Raw genomic sequence first — 23,182 nt, forward strand, 5'->3', positions numbered from 1 at the left:
TTTTTTTTTTTTGGACAGTTTAGTTTTGATAACATTCTCAAATGCCAAAAGTTTCATAGATTCATAAATAAATGCTAGCAAGGACCATTTTAATAATAGAAAGTTTTCCAGTTTTAACTGACCGATTAAACACACTGAGCAGCCTGCTGTGTAGCTGACCAACAAGTTCTACTCAGCAGTTTGGATTTTTATTCTCAATTCAATAGGAGCAGGCCATGCTACTCTGATCGTGAGGATGCATTATCTTTGTGAATCCTAAAAATAGTCACAGAAATTAAGTTTTTTTTTCTTACAATCTGATCCTTTTTTGACAGATCGTTGTCCTCTTTCAGTGCCTCTTTTTTGAATTTTTGGGAAATGTTTGTGGATATGAGTTTCTGAGTGCAAGTGTAGTAATGTTAAGCATTTCATGATGGAATGTTATGTATTTCTAATGAGAATGAAGGTTGGAGCATGCTTGATACATGTTGCATGTTTGTATCCTCATAAAATGCTCAGAGCAAACAAAACTCCAGATTTCTCAGCGTGGATTCTCACAATGCTATTTTCTGTATCTGCTTTATGAACTACAGGGGATCCTTTTTCTGTGTCTGAATTCCAGTAGGCTACCAAAACTGAACACTGCCAACCTCAGAAAAGAAAAACTCATCTCTAAAATCAGCAGGGAACTAGGCTTTGCTTTATGTTATTTCAGACACAAAGCTATATATTTTAGCACAAAATCACTGTGTCCTTGCTCTTTAGCCTAGAAGAGGCTACACTTATTTTAAATTGACTTAGAAGATTCAGTGAAGACAGGCTCAATCCTGACAACTTTGTTTGTACCCTTTGTCTTTTTACCAGCTGGAACTTTGTGAATTGTATTGACTTTCTAAACGCTCTGTAGATTGCACATGACTTTTGCTGTGGTTTAGCACTGCTTTGGTTTTATACTGAAATTAGACATTAAATCTGATTGAAAGCCTAACAGTACTTTCCAACTTTAATTACACATCCACTAGGATCATTTGTTTCTTAAGAAAAACAGAATTGTAATAATCAAGTGCCTCTAGGCCAATGTTGAATTAACATTTGAACACCTATAAGAGTGTTTGTGGCCTGTGCAAATAACTCAGTTATAATCATTACCACTGCAATTAATTTCTAATGATGGGAAACTTAAAGTGCTACTGATAGCAAACCCCACATTAAATTTAATCAGGATGTGTAATGAGATTAGCTTTCACAACTGAGCTGTGTTCCAGTTCCAAATGATTTAAGTGTTTTCCCTTTTCAGCTGTGCTGAGGTAAATTACTGAAGCAATGGAGATGGTTATGTCACATGCTCAAACAATTTTATATTCAGTAAATACCCATTAAACAATGTTCAACATCTTTCTGCACTTCATGGTAACAGAGGAGGGAAGTGTGCTTTAATCACACTGTATTTAAATCAAACAGTGAAAGTAGTGAGGTTGTTAAACTGAGCAGCTGAAACTCCTGAGTAATTTCTAGCTTGTGTCCCTTATTGAGGTTGGAGACCACTGCAGTTTAACATAATGCAATAATAAAACATTTTAATCAGTATTAAAACTTTAATTAGGCCTGTAATGATGCATGCCTGCTCTTGCTGAAAGCATGGGTCAGTGAATTCCTCGATGAGTGCCTTACAGTAATTGAAAACAAGCACACGTAAGGTAAAGTATCTCCAGGCTGTATTGTCTCACTTTAAAATGTGGTTGCATCTTTCTTTAAAGGTGCAGTAGCTCTCTTCTGAGTGAAATGACAGATTCCAAGATCCAGTGGTACCCCTATTGCTGTCAGTTTACTTGTGGGTAACACCTGAGAGACTAAGTTTTGACTGTAACAGTAATTATTTTTAAGTAGATTTTTTTTCCCAAAATACAGTCTCTAATGTTGCCAAAGGAGAAATGTAACCCTTTTGTTGAAACTACCAAGTGCAAATTGTTTTGGTTTAAAACAAAACAGTCCCCGAGCTCCCACTGCCCTTGGGTAAGCATAAAAACCATTGGCCATTACGATCCAGAACCACCACAGTAACATCATTTCTTCTTGCAACACAAACATCCCCCCAGGTAGCACACCAGAATTTTGAAGGATGATACATAAAGTATTAAGGAGATAGCCTAACTCTTGCAGTTCACAGTCCTTAAAGCCTCGTGTCATAGCTGGTGGCACTTCTAAACAACCTCAGCAGTTCCTGAAAAAGAAAGATGCAAAACTGAAGGGAAGGGTGTATTTCAGTGACTGCGTAGTGCAGCGTTCAGACCAGGCTCCTTACAACAGTAGAACAGAAAATAACAAGGAGGAGAACCGTTCACCAGCTCAGAGGAGAACAACCCAGGCATCAAGACAGCACTGGAGGAGAGGGAGTGGCTGTTTCTCTGGCCTTCATTTAGGGGCTCTCCAGGTAGAGGAGCTAACTTACTTCTGATGGATCTGTGGTGCCTGCTATAGATGTGGCTGTGAGAGTCTCAGGCTTCTTAGGAGGTAGGTGGTAGTTGTCTAGTAACTATTTCCTCTATTTCTCATGTCTAGCTGGGATCTCTGTTCACTGCATTAAAAATGTGCCAGGTTTTGAAGAGTAACTTCAGCTATTCCTGAACTTCCCCCTGAGCACCTTATTTCCAAGCAGTTACTGCAGTGTTCCTGTTCCTTTGTATTACCTACCATCCACACTGAGGAACATCCCTCGTGGCAGCGTGTTTGCCAAAGTCTTACACGTGACTAGCAATGGGAATGGCACCACTGTGACTCCTGGTGTGTTTCCCTATTGTCTGTGAGAACTTTGAAGCTGTGCACTGTTGGTGGAAGTGTGGTATTAATTACTCTTTGTAGGTCACAGAGACAAATGTTATCAAGTAGCCGGAATATTTTTAGGGAAGAAATGCCTTTGAGATCCATGAGTGTATTTTCATTTCTTGTTTCAGTGTTCTGCCGTTGAGATCTAACATAGTTATTTTATAATATGTTATTGTAAAGAGATGTAATGACTATTGTATACTAAATAAATTGTGCAATTTGAAAACTCACTTTTTTGGTTGGTTTTATGTTGGGATGGACTGGGAAAGGTGCTCTGAGGGCATCACCTTCACTTCTGTCTGTGTGGAGGAAAGCAAGGTATTTTTCAGGAGGAAGTTTTGACTTTTCTCAGGCATGTTACATTGCATATTCACTGACTTTTTGAATCCCCTTTGTGTTTAAAGGGCTTGCTGGGACTCCTTTCCCTGTTACAAGTTAAAGGTGTATCAGGTATGATTTTTATCAGTCGCCATGTGTCCTGGGTTCAGCAGTAGCAGTCATTTTTCTCCTCCTTGGTAGCTGGTGCAGTGCAGTGTTTTGACTTTCAGCTCGGGAACAGAGCTGATAACACTGATGTTTTGGTTTGGCCAAGGACTTTGTGAGCCTCATGCTCTGCCAGGGAGGAGGGGAAGCCGGGAGGAAGCAGAGACAGGACACCTGACCCAAGCTAGCCAAAGGGGTATTCCATACCACAGCACGTCATGCCCAGGATGTAACAGAGTTACCCGGAAGGGCTAGGACTGCAGGGTTGGAGGAGGTATCGGTCAGAGCTTGGTCAGGCTGGGGGGGGCAAGTTATCGGTTGGCTGGTGCTGAGGTGTTGTATTCTCTTCCTTTGTTATTTCCTTTATCATTATTATCATTGGTGGTAGCAGTGGTGATTTGTGTTATACCTTAGTTACTAAACTGTTTTTATCTCAACCTGGGGGAGTTGCATTCTTTTCGATTCTCCTCTCCGTCCCTCCGGGAGTAAGGGGAGGGAAAGAAGTGGGGGGAAGTGAGTGAACGAGTTTCCTGACTGGGTTTAGACCACGACACCATGTTAACTTCAGTAAGGTCAGTAGGCTGAGGCAGTTATGCCCTTTAAGTAAATATAATTTGCTTTGACCAATAGTCTGTGTTTATTTCCACATTGTAGCTCAAGCTTTAGCATTCTTCTCAGTAAACGAAACATGCATTCTTTGGGAGAAACAAATTGAGCATACTAAGGGCATAATTTGAAGCAGGATGTGCTGATCCATGTAAGCTTTTATAAGTCCAGGTGTTCCTGCCACAGGGAGGAGCCGGGTTTGTAGAGCAGCAGGTACCTGACTGCAGTCACAGCATTGCAGGTTAGAACCACTCTCAAAGGCAGTTATGGAGGAGTTTGCTCACTGAAATTAATTAGATGCAGATAGGGCTCCTGCAAGATTCATTAAAGAAATAGAATGTAATTGGTACATGTGCTTGCAGAGGGGATTCTGGGTTCTAGAGAACCAGTTTTCTAAAAACCTCGTTGCCATTAGCATGGTACAAGGGAGTGGGTCAGAGCTAAGGGCAATCGGCTTTTGTACAGCTTAGCTACATGTTACATACTTAGAATGTTATTTTAAAGGGGGAAAACCACAAAGATTAATGTAGTTGACAGGCAGATTAAATACTAATAGACACCCATAGGGTTTAAATTTCAGACCTTTGCAAATATTTTATACTCAATAAAATGTTCTTCCTACATGGCTAAAGTCTGTAAAGAATGTAGATTAATGAAAGCACCAGATTACTGAAAATCCCACTACCTAGGGACCCAAGAATAGTTTTTATTCAATGTTTTTTCTTCCCTCACCCACTGCAGGGCTTTCTGCTGTGAAGCAGCTGTTCCTGTTCTTGAGTGACAGCCATGTGTTGCAGAATGACTCTAAGAGCAGAACCATAGAGTTCTGGAGGACTGTGCAAGCAAGGCAGGGGGTGGCCCCCACAGGTGGCCGGAGACCGGACCTGGGAGGAGAATGTGGAGGAAGCTGTGGGGGCTAACCAATACTGTTGTGCCAAGAAGGAGTGGCTGAATTCCACTCCTATATATGTGTGAACTGCGTCACAAATAAAGGAGAAGTTGCTTATCACCCAAAAAAAAAAAAAAAAAAAAAAAAAAAGAGAGAGTAATGATGTTACATTTAACTTTAACCTGTCTACTTCTGAAGAACTGATAACCTGGGGGAGGGGGTATATTTGTGCCCTCCTGCCTACAGGTCCGTGGTGACTGCCTGCAAAGTTTGTGAAGCCTTCCCATGAGCTGGACAGACGAATGGATAAACCTGATGCCTCAGCTACAGGAGCTGACCGTGATTACCCCAAGCAGAATGAGATGGAGGAAGAGAAAGAACAAATAACTGCAAAACATCACTTGGGGGCAACTGAAAAGTAACATCCTGAATATGTGTGCTTGTAAAATAGCTATTATTAGAGGTTGTGATTTTTTGTATAAAACCACCTGTATTTACTAGCTAGTTGCTAACAAGAAACTGCACCTTGTATTGTATAGATTTGTCACTTGTAAAAGAGATGTTAGAGTATGGAAATTTGCAGTAGCTGCTAGAAAATGCTAAGGCAAAAGCTAGAAAAAATTTAATACAATGGTAGTGTTATAAAGCAGGTAATGGAACAAATTAAGAGGGGGGGAGAATTCCACTGGTAAGAAATTTCTTTGGCTAGTCCTTCCCTGCTGCACCCTGTAATAGTTACTCTGCTAATGTAAATGTGTGTGTGCCTTGCTGTAGTAACGACTTGTTACTGGATAAAACAAAAGGGGGAAGATGTGGAGACAGTGTTCTCACAGGAGAATGCATAATTGGTACATAAACTTTGAATAGTCCTGAAAGATACAGCAAGGCCATGGGAGGCCCGAAGAAGCTTAAGCAAGCAAGATAAGAGGCTGGAATTCACCAAGTTAATGAGAACTGTGGACTGTTGGCAAGCTTTCAAGGTTGAGTTCTCACACCTGTGTTTAACCAATTATATGTTAGTCACTAATGGTCTTCAAAACATGTATCCAATCATAATATGCCAAATCACTGTAAGTGCTTCAGCCGGGGCCTTGGCTCAACTAAGCAGACTGGGTTGCTGAGTTGCTAAGCAGACAATTCTACATCGAAGGCAATTTCTGATTTGTTTTAATGTTGACTCTGTAAGACATGCAACACTGCAGAACCTTTTGTTGTTGGAACAGGGACATGGATGTGAAGAGTTTGATGGAATGAGTTGTATGAGTTTCTCTGATTATGCTGATTTGATGCACGCACAGCTGAGAACCCTGGCTCAGCTTACCCAGCAATAGTAAATGAGCAATATCCTAATAATTAGATGGTTGTCTTCACGGGGCATTACAGGTTGAGTCAAACACTGTTGTTTGAAGTATTGCACTTATGTATCATTGTTAGGTTAATCATCGTAGCTATTAGACTTGCTTATAGTTGTGTGATAAAACAGGTGAACAGAATAACCCATAATGCCTTGCTTGCACAAAGAAAAAGGGGGGAATTGTTGCAGAATGACCCTAAGAGCAGAACCATAGAGTTCTGGAGGACTGTGCAAGCAAGGCAGGGGGTGGCCCCCACAGGTGGCCGGAGACCGGACCTGGGAGGAGAATGTGGAGGAAGCTGTGGGGGCTAACCAATACTGTTGTGCCAAGAAGGAGTGCCTGAATACCACTCCTATATATGTGTGAACTGCGTCACAAATAAAGTGGAAGTTCCTTATCACCCATATTGGGTTGGCTTGTCTGCTTCTCCTCGCCGCTAACAGCCATGCTACTTTGCAGTAAGCTCTTTTGTAGAAGTACTGAAATACCTGTATGTGTTGGTGTAAATGTGGAGCCAGTGAATATATCATTTCAGAAACTGCACAGTAATTAAAAAAGCAGCATGCAAATTAGAATAGATAAATTAAGCGAACTAACTAGTAATCCCTAGAAAGAGGTTTTAATAGGGCATGACAGCTGCAAATGAGTATGTCCTGTTACTGTGATTACTACAAACTACACACGTTTCTTGAGCAGTTTTAAAATGGTTTCTGACCTTTTGGGTTACACTGTAAGGCCAACTGCAATTACACAGCAGCTGTGAGCTTGGGGCAGGGGGTTATTATACATGTTTACTTACAAATCAGTGCTATAGCTTAGCAGGAGCACTAGTATGCTAGTACTGCAGCAACTCCAGGTTAGCTTCAGCAAACAGGACCAAGACTTTGATATCACAGAATTCTTAGACTAATTGCTACAGAATCCACCACCATGCTGTGTGCAAAAAGCACCTGGGCAATGGTACCATGCCTTGTGAGTGTGTAACTGGAGCGGGAGTCCACACATCCATTAGAAATAGCTGCTGCTTCCCTTGGCTTCAGAGAGAGCAGCACGCATGACTTATGTCTGTGGAAGTATCTGATCACAGCTGAGGGAGAAATAATTCAATAGAGTCCAAGCTTTAATCAACCCTAAATATATTCAAGGAGGAGACACTACATACAGGTTTATCTGTTACTTATATGGTGCCTTAGATACATACACCACTTCATGGGAGAATACAGTCTTTGCCCCAAGGAGCTTACAAGCTAAAATTGATTAAAACCAGCCAAAACAACAGCATATCCATAGGTATGGACAGAGCATAAGGTGTGCAAAGTTACTCCTGTTTGGGGAAGGAAGAGAGTTTTGTGTGTAACATATTTGCTTCATTTTCCAGATCCTGTTTGTGACTTCTATGTTCACAAAATATAGAGGCTGACACACCTCACATGTGAACACTGAGAGGTATTTTAGCCTGTATTTCCTCACAGGTAGGAGTATTGGTAATATTTCAACATCACAGACTATGTACAGCCTGTGAATCAAAGCTATCAGGTTGGGGGAAAATGGCATTTAGCTTTTCCAGAAGGAAACACCACATCATCTGCAGTGTAACCACTGGTTAACGGTGTGCTCAAGGTTTTCCAACATGTCATAAACGCACACAGGAACAAGGTTACCATGTGAATGTCTCCCATCTGGGAAGGGTGCAAATTAAGCCAGCCACAGACTCACCCACCTGTTTGTTCATGGGGTTTTAATATAAAAACAACAGCCAGACCTCCCAAAACAAGCTATTCTGCAACTTTAATCAAAGCAGTTTTAATTGCTTTTACAATACAGTTTGATGCTTTAAACAAGTTATCTTAATGTATGATATATTCGTTTTATCAGCCTGTAAGTCACATATTCTATGCTGCTTCTTGTGTTTGTGTCCTAAGATGGTGTTCCTGCTGTACTTTACTCCATTCATATATACAAGAGGCCTCAATTTAAAAGGAAAAAAAAATTAGTCTTGTGGGGCCTTTTCCAACTATTGTCAAATTTAAAAAATGAACTACAGAACGTCAGCTGGCCATTAAACCGTCTGAAAAAGGGACTGATAACTTAGAGCATAATATTGCAGCCCCTGCAAACAGTGTTAGTTTTTCCCTGCGTTTCTCTGTCCCGAGTTGATGATGATTTTCTACTAACCTGTATCCGAGGGAGGCCTGTGTTACTCTGTGCTGTCAGTAACAGCCTTTGGAAAGTTACCATCTTTGGATTATTAGACTTTTGGCAGGGTTTTATCACAGGATTTTAATTTTAGAAGTGCTAGCACCAGGTGAAGTTCTTTTCTGGATATAGGACTTCAGTCATCCCAAAGACACTGGGTATTCTGACACATCCAAGGGATGTTGTGTTTTAATTCACTGAAAATGCCTCTGAATCCCCGGTCAGCTCTCCCTGCCAAAGCAGTACTTGGCTACAGCTGTAGTGGGTCAGTGCTTCTATTAGAGCAGTTAGTCTGCAGCCTCTCAGCCCTAATTCTTGCAATGTTTCTGTTAAAGGAAGTTTAGCAGAATCAAGGGACAGGAATGTACATGCAAATGATAAGGTTCAGGCTGCTCCTTAGTTTAGGCTCAGTTTAATAGCTCATTAGGAATGAGAGATCACAGTGAACTGTGGTGTCTGCTACTAACTAGACATCTTTGGGGCTGGTATCTTAGAAATCCTGGCCTTTTAATTCAGACCAATATTTAGCTGCAAGCAGTGGATTGATGTGTTGCGCCTAAATTCAGATTCTGCATTTAAACAACAGCATGAAGGAATTTCATTAAGGTAACTGAAGCTGAAGATGACCATCCATGCTGCTTCGTTCTTTTACCTGGATACACAGACCCTGGTCTGCAGTGGGTTCAGTAAGCAAGTGCTGCAGCTGAGGCTTAGTCAGGAAAACAGGTATGGCTGTAACACAACATGGAGCTGATTTCCATGAGAAGATGACATGCTTTTTTAACTCCAACTGATAAAGCTCCTACTGAAAACTGGACACACAGTGTACTTTCTTCATGCTTTGAGCACCGTCTTAGTGTACATACATAGTACCTCGCAGAGTCCTTTATTACCTTGACAAGTCTATTTGTTAAACCCTGTAGGTAAATAAGTATTGCCTTCCAGTAATTTTATATCCCTGAACACAAATGCCCACAATATCCCACAATTAGCTCCTGCTACTATATTGTTCAATCAGATGCAAAGTGTGGCTGGCTAATGGGAATCTGACCACCTCCCACAACAGGGGAAGAAAAGGGAAGAGGCTGGGGTAGGACATAACAGGAGCATGAAAAACTGTCCTTCACCCTTGCTTTGAAAACAGTTGACTTGGCAAACTACAGCTCTTCTGCATCTGTGTGCGAGAACAGTTCACTCAGTTTGAGACGCTTCAGTCCCCACTCTTTAATGTCATCATACACAAGGTCCTCCTCCAGTCCAGAGGAGCTCAGGGAGCTCAGGCTGCTGCCCACCAAGCCTGCTCCTTCCATGCAGAACACCCGCAGCGTGCGGGTGTGGTACCGCCTGCGGACGACAGTCGGCATCTCGGACAGCATCTGACAAGCACTGACAGAAGTCTGCGCTAGTCCAGGACGCTCCTACAGTCACAGGGGGCCTGGTCTGCTCCTGTGTGCCTGGGGACGTCACTGAGGAGACGGCCCAGTCTTGTTGGTTGTTCTTTCTTCTTGCAGAGGGAATAGGCAGCACTGCTTTGAACAGACACCTGCAGCTCTGCCACGTTGCATGCAGCCTGGAGTGAGAAACCACTCATGTTAAATCAATATTCTCTGTAGGTCTCAAAATTTCATGTTCTAGTGGAAACAAAGAAGGAACAAATCCCAAGGCAGTCCATTTGGGGTGAATGCATGAGGATGTGAATACATGGCTTTGTTCATTCAACTGCCACCTACAATAAGCCTAAGCCAAAAGGTATGAGGAACACCTATGCAGCTATACTACAACAGTAAAGAAATTAAACATGATTTTGAACCTATTAGAAGTGAAACAAAAATGACAAAAATGCTCCAATTTTTATTCTCAAATTCAGATCTTAATATTTTATCATCATTAAAAACTGATACCAAGTCTGGCAACAAAAGTGAGAAAGGATATTCACAAACCACATGTTAAAAGAAATCCTTCATCAGTAGTTCAACCATCTATGGTGATTTCTGTTAAAATGTTATCAATCTGTGGAATAATGGCTGGTTTTGTCACACAAAAGTGGCATGACTGTAAAATCCGAGTAACTACCTATTACAAAAATAAACTATTCCCTTCTAGTGCAGAAGCAGTGAATGCTGTTAATGCTGCCTGGTAACTGTGCCGCAGTTCCTGAGGTGCAGCTTCTGGCAGTGAAGGCACCAATACCATGTGTGTCAGTTGCAAAGACTGGAATCTTTATGCCAGATGGAAGGAAGAAAAGAAGCATTGTCCTACAACCAAAGGTTGTGCCTCTGGATGTATTTACAGGCCAAAGAACCCTGACAGACTATGAGAGACAGAACTCATTTGAGCAAACACGTAATTATCTGTACTGCTCACACGTTTTATCTGACTAGTAGGCATCAATGACAGAGCTGTCAAATCAGCACTTTCCAAAAACTTACATTTATTCTCTCACAAATTAAACTCCACATATCCATTTTATAAGAGATGATCCTAGGTAATCTTGATGAGCTTTGCTGAATTTCAATCGGAGACAGAGAACTGCTCCAAGATAAAAACAAACAAAATCCTACCTGCAACCAGGAACTGTTTATACTGCCAGTATAAACACAGTTTGTGTTCACTGGTGTGCTTCACTCCAGAACAGAAAAAATGCAGAAAGGCTCTTCCACAACCACCATGTGCTCTAGGGCTGAAGAGGAATCGGTGTCACACCTTGCTTCCTTAACATGTCAAGTCTGAGCAACTGCTGTCAAGAACAGCTCCCCTTTCTCTGCCAAGAGCAAGCCTGTCCATGAAGAACATCTCACGCCAGGCTCTTCCAAGCCCCCAGTGCTGCAGCAGTAACTGCCACCAAGAACCTGCGTGTTCTGAGCCACAAAACCAATACCATCAGCTGTGAGCTCTTTACTACCTCACTAAACTCACTCTACAAGGATTTTTAAATATGCACATAGGATCATTTGCTTTAAGACAGAATTTGATAGGCACTTATCTCTGCTTAAGAAATGTTCACCCTTGTGTACTCAACCTTGCCAATAATTCATCACCAATTGCAGTAATGAGCTGGCAGAGCAAAGCCTAAGGTCTTCAGTTATAAGAGAAAAGCATAAACACATTTTCATTAGCACCGTGTCCCCTCATAACACAATGACCCTTACCTCGTCTTGCTCCCCACCCCCTTCTTCATTGTAATTGAGGATATTTTCTCATCCTCCAAACCTTCATGCTGGGCAGATACATGGTAAACTCCTCGCTTCACACCTTTGAGAGTCTTCCAGTGAGCCCACAAGAATCCAGCACCAAGAAGAGCTGTGTGAACACACAGGAGCAGAAGAGAACATCATTCAGAAACAGATAAAACCTGTACATGCACAAGAGCTGCAGCCTGGCCTAGAGTATGAGTGCTGCAGCACTGCCTGTGGTCCAGTCACAGCAAGGTCTGGTTTTGTGTTTCTTAGCAAATGCTTTATTCTTGTACTCTTCAATGTAGTTACAAGTGAACATCAAAGATAGAACAGGCCTTGAAAAAGAACCTTAAAATACCCTAAATACTCTTAAGCTGTTAAATAACTGAATGAACCCAAGTGGTGTTCAGAGACCTATTTACTGCCTTGAGTTAAGCTTTGTAAGTGGTAGCACTTCAGTTAACAATGTGTGGTCAATAACAGATACAATTACACAGAAATGAAGCACAAGATGACATGAGACAAAAGAGAAAATTACTTTGATACATTTTGTGTACCACTGTATTACCAACCCTATAAATACTGATAAAAGCTCATTGTAAGACTTCAAACCATTGGACATCATAAACTAAGGATGAAGTGAATTAACAACACTAGCAGCTCTTACAGAATACCTACGTGGCAGTCGAGTGCATTCTGTGGAGCAGCATCTGGATGACCTTGAAACTGAGGCACGTGTACACAGAGGGCTGTACCCTGCACTGTGCTGTGTAGCTACAACCTTCAAGCCAAATCAGTGCATTTGAGATGTGTATTTACCTGTTCCTCCCTGCCCCTCAATGCGTCACACAGATGCTCACACACATGGTAACTGTCTGGCAGTCATTTTTTAGCTGAGCTGATTTTTAATCACAGAATCCCAGACTGGTCTGTGTTGGAAAGGACCCTAAAGCTTATCCAGTTCCAACCCCTTGCCATGGGCAGGACGCCTTCCACTAGACCAGGTTGCTCCAAGCCCCATGCAACCTGGCCTTGAACACTGCCAGGGATGGGGCAGCCACAGCTTCTCTGGGCAACCTGTACCAAGGCCTCACCACCCTCACAGGGAAGATTTTCTTCCTCGTATCTCATCTCAATCTCCCTCTGTCAGTTTAAAGCCATTCCCCCTTGCCCTGTCACTACAGACCCTTAGTAGAAAGTCCCCCTCCAGATTTCTTGTAGGCCCCCTTCTATTGGAAACTTATAAATTTGTAAGTGAAATTGCATGTATCAATCACTTTTCAGTGCATTACTGTTTTCTAGAAGCTGTGAAAGAGAAAGGGCACCTGAAATCTTGAGAACAAGAAATTTTATTAAAGTTGTCCTAATGGAAGTTACAGTTCTGTGATAATACCACTGTTAGCCACATCTACTAAAATGTTTACAACAATGCACATCACTTGGTTAAAAAAAACTGATTCTTACTTATAATTTAGAACTGAAAGATTAGGATTATTAGGTCAAAGATATTCTTGCTTTTTCAGTCAATTCCAGCCAAGCACAGGCAGCAACACAAAGTCACCTCACAATAAAACTCCTCCAACACAGCAAAAGAATCCCTCCTGTAACATAACAATCTATTATCAGCCTCAGCTACCTGGGATTCTGAAAGCTTTGAAAGTATTTGGCTTCCCATGTCATTTGCTGTTTGTATTTGTATGGCCAACATGGTGTCTAGGAGAGCTGAGGACAATGATGGTATTGCAGGTAGCTAGGCAGATAGATTTAAAATCCACATTCATTTTCATATTCTCACTACAGCTTCTGAATGAAACTTAATTAACACTGCAAAAGCCAAGAGAGAAATCTTTCAAGCAAACTTTCATAGAATTTGATTAACAAGAAGGACTCAAAGGTGAGATCCTTCCTCACTAGTGAGACCCTTGTCCTTCCTCTTCTGAGATCTGAAAATGGTTGAGGAAGCAAAAAGCAGCTGTTTGTTAGGAGCTGTGACACCACTGGTTAAGATGCAAGAGACTGCTATTCTCTGATCAAGTGTACTCCTAGTAGTGTATTTCCCCTAGACTGACAAATCCGTTTAACGCTCAGTAGTATTTTAAACAAAGCTTATCTGGTAGCAATTTCCACCCTTGCTTTTCGATTACATTCGCTTCCAATTAGGCATCTGAACACTTCCTTAGCAATAAAGTAAAAACATGCATAAAATAAAACTTCAAAGCTTCCCATAACTCTCACAAATGTTGATTCACTTAGCAAGATACGCACACCAGGATGAAAAACAAGCTACTGATGGAGCTGGGAGCATGGCAAAGAAGTGAAGGCAGAGTCAAGTCTCCAGTGGGAAACTGAGTTTTTCAGCAGAAGAGTGAGATGAAGACTATTCAGGACAAGATGGATAAATGAGTTCACCATAGGTAGTGCAAGATGTAGTTGCCATAACTACCTAACAGAGCCAAAAAGCAAATGCAGATGGCAAACATGGATCTAAAGCTCAGGCCTGTATCCTTGTGAAAGACGGCCAGTGTGACTTCACAGGTATGTCCAGTATAGCCATCAGGGCAGCGGCACTGGAACTCAGCTGGTGACTGTGAGATGCAGGTGCCGTATTTACAGGGTCTTTTAGCACACGCAGTGTGGACACATTGTCTACCAGTGGCATTCTCCATGATCATGTATCCTGGAGGGCAACTAAAAAGACAAAGGCAAAATGAAACCATTAAACTTGTAGAAAAGTAAGCATTGAAGACAGCATTTAAGATTTAAAACAGAATTTGATGATGCAGTTTCTGAAGTAGCTACTAGAAGGAAGTTACTTAGAATCTAAGTACAGGTCTACAGTATTTCTAAAGCACCCACACAACAATGCGTTCCACAGCTTTAAACCCTCAGGTTTTCTTAACTCAGTTCCACTGACTTCTGCCAGATTACCCATGTGAAAAATACCTGCATTAGGGTCTGTAGTTCTGTCTCAACAGGATGGGCTATGCCATGCTCTTTGTGTTTCCATCACAGTGAATTTCCAGAACAAAATTACACCTCTAGACAACTCCTGATACTGTGGACAGTGGAGTCATTAATGCTTCACATGTACGTTTTCACAGCACAATTAGCTTGAATTAGCATTGTTTTAACCCCAGCCACAGACAAACGCAAGAACTCTGAGCTTAATGATGCAATGCTTCTGACGCAACTCAAGTGGCCAGTGAGGGGTCAGAGGTCAGAATTTAAGACAGCATTAGGAGTGGGACACTAAAAAAGAAACCACATCTACATTGCGCAGCACGAGCTCCACAAGACAGCTAGCCTTGGTAGTGCTCTGCTCCAGGTAACAAACCTTTTCTTCCTGGTTGTCAGGGTTTACAGGGTTTATAAACATTCTGGACTTGCTGCTATTCTTCAAACATTTTCCATTAGAAAAGAGAGGCAGCTGAAATCATTTCAGAACCAGTGGAGATAAAGCAGATTTACATCAGCTAAGGGTACTTCCTAAAAGGAGAGTGCTCTCTGAGTAACATGGCGCCTGTGCAGGCATCTAGCTTAGTGTTTCACTGGTTCTGTTGAGGTGATGAGATTCCCAGTGGCAGTCTTCCAGCTGCACACTTCTTCAGCTTCCACCCTTTCCCACCTGCAGCTGGAGGTCCTCATGTTTTTATTACCTGTGTTTTGTGCACCAATTACCTGCATTCATGCATCATCCACAAATCAATACAAATAAATTCCTGGTTACAAGGGTTATTCCTACAAGCTTCTGAAGAACAGCCTTCTTTGATGCCTTGGGCACTTAATACTGACACCAGATCCTTCACATGAGTGTCCAGAGGGATTCTGTAGTTATTAAATCTGACATCCTTCATACATCCTGAGGCAAGGCACAAAGAAATTGTTTTAAAAGCCATTCTGCAAGAATGATCTGAAGCAGCTGTAAGATTTGGCAGTTTATGTCTAACAAAGGAACTGAATTTACCTGAACTTTCATAGCATTTCTCCAAGTAAGTTTTTTGACTGAATGTTAAAAGTTTTGACCAAAATTCCCCATGTTTTCCACAAGAACTGAGTGCTGCTGCAGGCCCCTGTCTGCTGGGTTCAAGACAGAATAACATGTACCCCTTCACTATGTTTTCATGTCATTTTGTATGTACAAGATGCCTCAGCACAAAAGCATCTATCTTTATGTATTTAAGTACATTTTATAACTTCAAAGACCTTAAAGTTTAGCTGCTTAAGTGCAATATTAATTGTTCTAGTTAAAATTATGATCATGTAACCATTTGACTATTTACTTAAAAACAAATGCTATCACTCCCATAAGAAAAATTCAAAACGTGGTCCCTCATTCTGAGTGTAAACTTTAGGTATTGGAATATTTCTATTGAAACAAGAGAAACCATCTTTTTCTAAATAATCTGTGATACATTGATATTGTAATTGTAAAATATATATGTTGTTATTCTATTTAATGCATATACATTTTGTATGTTTTCTCCTCCCACTTTAGTTATTAACTGGAATACTTTTACCTGGTGAAAACATTACCACCTTGTTTCAATGGATTTACTCTAATCTGGTTAAAGAGGTGAAGGGCATGGGGGAGAGATAACAGGCATGAACCAAGTAATGGTGTGTGTCTTTCTTGTCAGTACAAAAGATGTGCTGTGTAACCAGGCATTATTTATACTGTGATTTTAGGGAAAGGGAAGCTTCCAACTGAGGACAGCGTAAAAAGCTGTTATGGGTGTCTTAATCTTACATTTCTCTATATTTCTCCTTGTATAACCATTCAATTTTCAGGCTTAAAATGGATTTGCTTTTTAACAGACATCATGACTTCGTCCACTCAGTTGACAAAAATCTGAATTCTTAGCTCTAATTCAATAAACCATTTCTAATTGTAGTTAATGCCTCAACTTAGTGATGGTAAAATCCGGTAAACAAAGGGTAGTGCATCAAGGTAATAAACCAACCTGTCGTCTGCTATTCAGTGCACATATAAAAATACTCCTTCCAGCACAGGGACAGCTGTATTTGGTAGGGAAGGACAGCTGTTGGATGGCCTGGATAGCACTATGCAATGCACCAATTCTGCATGTCTAACACAGTGAGCTACTCACAGAATACCTGGGAGAAGCTTGTAGACCTCCAGCTACAAATACTCTATGTACAGGCATGTGAAGAGGTTACCATCTTATTTCCAAGTCCAGTATTTGCACATAATACCCTGCTGTACTTTTCTCATAGTCAGAAAAGTTTATGTCTCCCTTTCGCAAAGTGTCATGCAAGAAATCTGTTTACTCTGGCCTCTACATAAACAGAAAAGCTTCTCACAACATGCCCACGTAGTACCAATAAACCTTTTTTACAGTGCATACTCTGAACACCAAGGTCAAGAATTCCTCACCTTGAAAACTCCTGTTTTGATTGAATAGGTGGGTGTTTCCAAGGACCAAGCTACTGGGGTCAATCACAATCTCTTTGTACATTCCTGCTGCTTTCCGAATTTCTCTCTTTCCACCTCCTTCATAAAGGCGAAGAGTAAATTCATTTTCATTTCTCTCCAGTGTGATATGATGCCATTCACCATTATCAATGCGGTAGGAGGGAAGGCTTACAGAATAGTCTCCATCACCCAGATTATATGAGACCACTAATAATCCCTGAACAACCTTGTGAATAATTAACAAAGTAGTAAGAAAGAAAAGTCATCACCTGATATTTTGTATTGACCTGTAACTTCAATCAATTTGTTTAAATTTAGGGTATGTTGACGGTGCACACAGAGTATAATATACATATAGTGAGTTGCTGAACTGGACAACCTAAATACTGGTAGTGGTGTACCCACACTAGCATGGAATTCACTTGGAGTAATTTTACCCTGCATCTCTATTGGATCAATTTATAGGGCTCTTCAAATGGGTGAGAATCTGATACATCACCTATACACTAACAGCCCAAACCAACTTAGCTGAAGAGGTGACTCATTCAGTGATGTGTGTAACATGGGAAGGGTGTCATGTTGAGAGTCTGACATCACTAGAACTGCTAGAGGCACGTTTCTGGCAGAGTCTAAACTATGCAGAATCAGCCACTTGTGACCCTGGTTGAAGAGAACACCAGGGTAGCAAACTATACTTCACAGTAACTGGCAATAAATTCCTTTGAAATCCAATGGGATACCATGGTTGTGTGGTCAACATCTTAATTGGAGGTTCAGGTCTGTAAGTGTCCATAAAATGAATTCAAAATTTTTTTGCTTAGCATGAGGTTTTTTGTTCTATTTCCAACTTAAGCTAATGTTTTTCTGGGCTAACTATTCACAAGCATTGATTTAACTTTACGATATCACTGTCTGGGACACGTTGCTCACCTGCAGGGTGATGTATTCATCCTTATTTCGAGACAACATGCTTGCGATGACACCATCAGGCTGCCGTGTCCTAATCATGGCTTCAAACAGTGTCCTCCGGGCAGGCACACTGATGGGAAGCTGATAGCGAATGTGACTTCCGGGCCCAAATGTATATTCATTGGCAACTAAAAATACAGGACAAAGACCTTTAAACCATTTTGTGAGAAGCAGAAAATATTAATGTTTACATTGTTTTCATAGTAATATTTGAAAGTAAAAAATTGAAATGCACAGCATGGATCCATGAAACGTAAGTTTTCTTTCAGGATATGCCCATTTATCTATTTCCACAACAGTCATTCTCCCACTTTATCCTCCTCTCTAAAGAGGTGATCTCCCTCCTGAACTGATCCTGCTGTTGCTCCTCCTTACAGTGCTCATTCGGGATGATAGCAGGAAGATAGAGGCTCTGACCAAGACAAAAGAATAGACTGCAAAGTATTAAGTACCACAACCAATTTTCACAACCTGGTATTTAATAGTTGTATTTTTGCCACAAATTTTGGCTCCATAAGGGCTAAAGGTAAGATCCTACGATACCAAAACCACACATCCTTCTGCCAACAGTCTCCTCCAGACACCAAAAGAGCTATAATTTCTAATTCCAGTTGCATAGTCCCAATTCTGCACATTAAGGGGTAGTGGCATACTCACATTTAAGTTTTAGGTTATTAGATATTTCTGAAAGTATAAACAAATGCAAATTCTAAAAGTTGTCATGAAAACAAATAATTTTTTCCAGAATTCTTTTTTCATGCAATCTCCATTGTATAGTTACTGCACAGGACTATATAGTCACTCTCAGGACTAAAGAACTGGTCTGATACTGGAGAGCGATTTCTCAAAGGGAATTAGAAAGGAAACTGTAAAAAATGGCAGGCAACTACACTGGAACATGGCTTTACACAGTGTAAACATCACAAGCCACCTCAGCAATCACTACCTGCAAACATTCTAAGTTTTCCGTATTGTAAAATTTACCAGCCTATCAATGACATAGCAGAAGACGACTTCACCTTTATCACACTGATAGCCATAGTAACCCGGCAAACACTGACAAGCAAATGAGCCCCAGTCTCCAAGACACCTCCCATGAACACCACAGGAAGAAGACCCCATGGTCTCACAGCTCCCATCCGTAAGCGTGCAGCCAGGGAAGCTATTCAGGGACTCTGCAGGAGACTGAAGATCATATACCTTTAAGAGAAAATCATACAACACCAAAATATTATTTAAGAAACACACTTCATTTTTAAAAAGAAAGAGCTCACCAAGTAACAGTCTGTTCTTCATCTGTACTACTTAAGATGCCAAGTTTGCCTTTTGATATTCAGATTTCAACTTATTTTATCAAGACCACATTTTGCTTTTGAATAAACTCAACTGACTACGAAAGCAAAAAAACCCTAATACTTTCTAACAAAGCAGACAGCTGGCGTAAATATACCATTATGCAATTGCCATTCACAAGTTCCCTGAATGTGCAAAGAAGCTCGGAAGACAGCTGCATGTAGTAGCGGATAAAGAAAAGCACTGGTTTTGGCTCACAGATATATCTGTTTATAATTGAAAAATATTTTTTCAAGGTAGTTACTCTAATATGACACAAAATTCAGAATTTTCTTTATTTTACACTGATGCACACAGGCATTGAATAGGTGAATGGAAGCAAAAGTTTCAGGTATAACACAGATGCCCCAAAAATTGAATAAAGAAGTTTAGTCCTTTGCTAAAGCAAAATGTTTCAATTCTCGTACCTGAGTATCCAAGATGAAATTGCGCAAACAACCAGAAAAGTGTTTGTGTAGCAGCTGTGGGTAGGAATATGGTAACGATTCCTTTACACCACCCAGCTGTAGAACGTGGTTCACATGCAAATACCTTTAAAAATTATATGAATAATAAAAATAGATTTGAATTTATCTTCAAACATTATGGCATAAGGAACATCTATTTTGTATTTCCAAACAATAAAGGCTTTCTAAAAAAACAAAATAACACAACTATTTTATCTTCTTTCTCTGAAATACAATCAGCCAGTGAGCAGTAGCTGGCCCTTTAAAATAAAGGGGAAGATAAAGGTTTTTTTAAACATGACAGTTAAGTCTGTGGGGTTTTAACTATTACAATTCAGGTACTTTTGTGTTCAAGTCAGGAACAGCTGTGATATTCCAGACACCATATTCTCCTTCAAGTGCTCCTTTGCATGCGCATTCATCCTATACTACAGGAATAATGTAACAAAAAAATTGTATTGTGTATGACAAAGGCCAGATAAAGGCCAGAAACGTAAAAGTTGGGCCACTGTGGTCTAAAAGGTATGTTACACATGTCCAGGGTCTGCAGCATCTCCCAGTCATCTCTCTGAGCCAAAGAATTCCATTTATTTTAGTCCTCACAAAGTTTTTTCTCCTGAGTTATCAACTCCATCTTTTGTTTTCATTTGTTCTTGTATTTTTCCCTTTTTTGTGTGCTCCTTTCATGACCAGGAAGGCTCCATGCCTCTGATGACAAGGCTTAATCACAGTGGTAATCAGCACACTTTCTGGGACTATCTATTTCACAGCTCAAGTATCTTTACTAGTACAAAGGTTTCCTAAAATATAACCTAAATATTCCTTGCCATAACTCAAGGCCCTGTGTAGAAGAGATCATCTAAATCCTCTTTGTAGCATTCTTTTATATACACTGACATCATATCTCTCCTCAGTTTTCCCTTCTTGCTGTTAAGTGACCTCAATCCTTTCATTCTTGATAAGTCTTGTTCTCAAGACAAGCTGATTACAGTCATTGCTCTCTGGACTAAGTCCAGCTGGTACACAGCCATCCTGCACTGAGGTACACAAACTGGACCCAGGACTCCACCTGAGGCCCAAATAAAGTGAGAAATCATGTGGGAACAAGATGGCACAGGGTACCCACAAAAGCTCCGGTATTAGCCACATAGTGTTCTGGGGTTGTCATTTAGCATTGCATCACTACCCAGGTTCCTTAAAATCTGGTTAGTGCTCTAAGGTCCAGACTTGACCCAGAAGATCCTAGAGAAAAGGAAATGCTTTCAATGCTCCTAGTCATTAATAACTTGGCTTCAATTTGACAGGTAAAATGTTCAAAGGCCTTAGAATAAACTGTCTTCCAGTCAGTCTCCAGATATGTACCTTTCTCTTCGTGGAACAGACCCAAAGACTTCACAGTTTGTACGATCTTCAGTGGAAAGCCATTTGCCTACCCCTTCAATCTCCGAAACAAGAGCTGCACTGCACTGATCCAAAATGAATCGAACATTCTGCACCAAAACATGGGATTACCGAATTAAGAGTTTCTGTAAAATTCAATAAGCATATTATATAAAAATAATAAAAAATTTCTTCTTTTTCTTTTTGCACACCATCAAGCAAAAAAAGGTTGGAGCTTTTTTCTGTTCTCTTTTCCACCTTGCAATAACCAGTAAAGCCAAAATGAAACCACTTAACAAAAGAAGGCACTTAATTCTGCATTCAGTTTATGCTTCTGAGTAGTTCAACCACTTGCACAAAAACTGTAATTGCATTTGCAAATAAACAATTATTTGTTTTTTGTGCATAGGTAATCAATTTCATTGTCCGAATGTATACATTGTGTAAAGTACAACTAAGCCTTTATGCACATTCCACATGTGCTGCAAAGCTTAGAAAACAAGAAAAAGATTCCTCTGATCCTAAAATATGGATTACAACACTGGCAGATTTGGAATTGACAATGCTGTCTTCCCAATGCTTGTATTATTCATCAAATCTACAAGCACAGAATAAAACATAATTACACAGTCTTTTTTTCTATACTTCTGTTTCTGCACAAGGAAATAAATGCCATTGGAAATACAAACATGCAGGTAGAGGGGGAGGTTGGGAGTGGGAATCAAATAGCTGACCTGACCGCTAGTTCTGACTTCCAGTTGATGCCACTTTTTGTCTGCTACATTCAGGTGACTTGGAAACTGCAGCATCACAAAACCTGAGCCATGGCTCATCTTCAGCACAGGAATGCCACCGGAGAGCTCTAATACAAAATGAACAAGAAATTAAATTCAGTTATGAGAATCTTTCCATTTTGGATATGTTAGCAGTTAGTGAATGCACTGTTTTCATGGTTATTTACCTAAAGTGGGGTTCCCTACAGAAGTCGCTAGAATTATATTCTATGACCTCTAATATGCAGAAATACTCATTAAACATAGTATTTATTTCTATGCTTGAGACTGTGCCACTTTCTCCACCAAAACATGGAAACTAATTCCTGATAAGCAATCTGCAAGTTTGTAGTGCTCTAAAACAACACAATAAACAATTGAATTGCTGAGGCGAGCAGCTCGAGAGAGGACGCCTTCAGCACCGGAGCGGGGGGAGATCAGCGTCCAGGAGCCTCAGCTCAGAGCGGCGACAGCCACCGAGGGAGCCTCAAGTCCTCGGCAGGACCTGCCCGGGAGCCGGCAGCTCACCTCACGCGGGCAGGGACTCACAGCGGGCGGAGCCTGAAGCAGCGGCACCAGCCCTGACTGGGTAAAAACCTGCCCCAGGGAGCGCGAGCGAGCAGCAGCGCGGCGAGGCAGTTTGTGGGCAGGAGAGCGGGATGGTGAGCACCCGTCGTATGATCAGGGCCCCGTCTGGGGGCTCTGCTCTGGCTGCCCCGGCGGTGGCAGCGTAGGCACCCAGACAGAGCCGGTGAGAGGGGAGGCTGCAGTGCAGAGCTCGGGGTGTAGAGAGTGCCTGCACTGGTCTGGTGAGGGGAGGGTGCACAATGGGCAGGGCTGCACTCGGCGCTCCCTGGTGGAGGTGCTCCTGCAGCAGGGGCTGAGCTGCGGGATGCTGTCAATAGGCTGCGAGATGTCAGGGAAGCTGAGAGGAAGCAGCACTGCTTGCTCCCGGCCCAAACTGTGCAGGGGCCTCGAGCTTCCCCTGTAGCTCACGGAGGAAAGAAGGAGGCCGTTAACCCGAGGAGCTGGGAAATAGTAACAAAGAAAAACAATAAAAGAAAAAAAGGAGGAAGAGGACAATTAAAAGCATGGGGCTTCCTCCTAAATCTGTGGTCCTCACCCAGAACCACTCTGCTGTCCTGCAGGGGGCTGATGAGGAAACACATTCGTGCCATGAACAACCGGCTGGTGCACTGCTAAAGAAGATCACTACTGGTGCTGCCAGGAATAAGCAGCGGGTCGTAGTGGTAGGGGACTCTACTCTGAAAGGAACAGAAGCACCCATCTGTTGGCCTGATCCAGTCTCAAGGGAGGTGT

At 41.4% G+C, this 23,182-nt stretch overlaps 1 protein-coding gene across 1 annotated transcript in view; it reads right to left on the bottom strand.

Annotated features, from left to right (window-relative positions):
* Positions 1-9,435: 9,435 nt before the first annotated feature.
* The window catches only part of LOC130594337 (neural-cadherin-like), a 61,000-nt gene continuing 47,253 nt past the window's right edge, over positions 9,436-23,182 (bottom strand). The window contains 13 exon segments of the mRNA XM_057400148.1: positions 9,436-9,659; positions 9,661-9,802; positions 9,804-9,901; positions 11,481-11,530; positions 11,533-11,631; positions 13,951-14,195; positions 15,186-15,366; positions 16,903-17,167; positions 17,872-18,038; positions 18,930-19,110; positions 19,671-19,794; positions 21,072-21,199; positions 21,824-21,951. Coding sequence (XP_057256131.1) covers positions 9,489-9,659; positions 9,661-9,802; positions 9,804-9,901; positions 11,481-11,530; positions 11,533-11,631; positions 13,951-14,195; positions 15,186-15,366; positions 16,903-17,167; positions 17,872-18,038; positions 18,930-19,110; positions 19,671-19,794; positions 21,072-21,199; positions 21,824-21,951 — 1,979 coding nt within the window. The 3' untranslated portion in view covers positions 9,436-9,488.

Source organism: Pezoporus wallicus, unplaced genomic scaffold, assembly GCF_028554395.1.
Source record: "Pezoporus wallicus isolate ANWC-B61680 ecotype Strahan unplaced genomic scaffold, APGP_CSIRO_Pwel_v1 contig_447, whole genome shotgun sequence".
NCBI lineage: Eukaryota > Metazoa > Chordata > Aves > Psittaciformes > Psittacidae > Pezoporus > Pezoporus wallicus.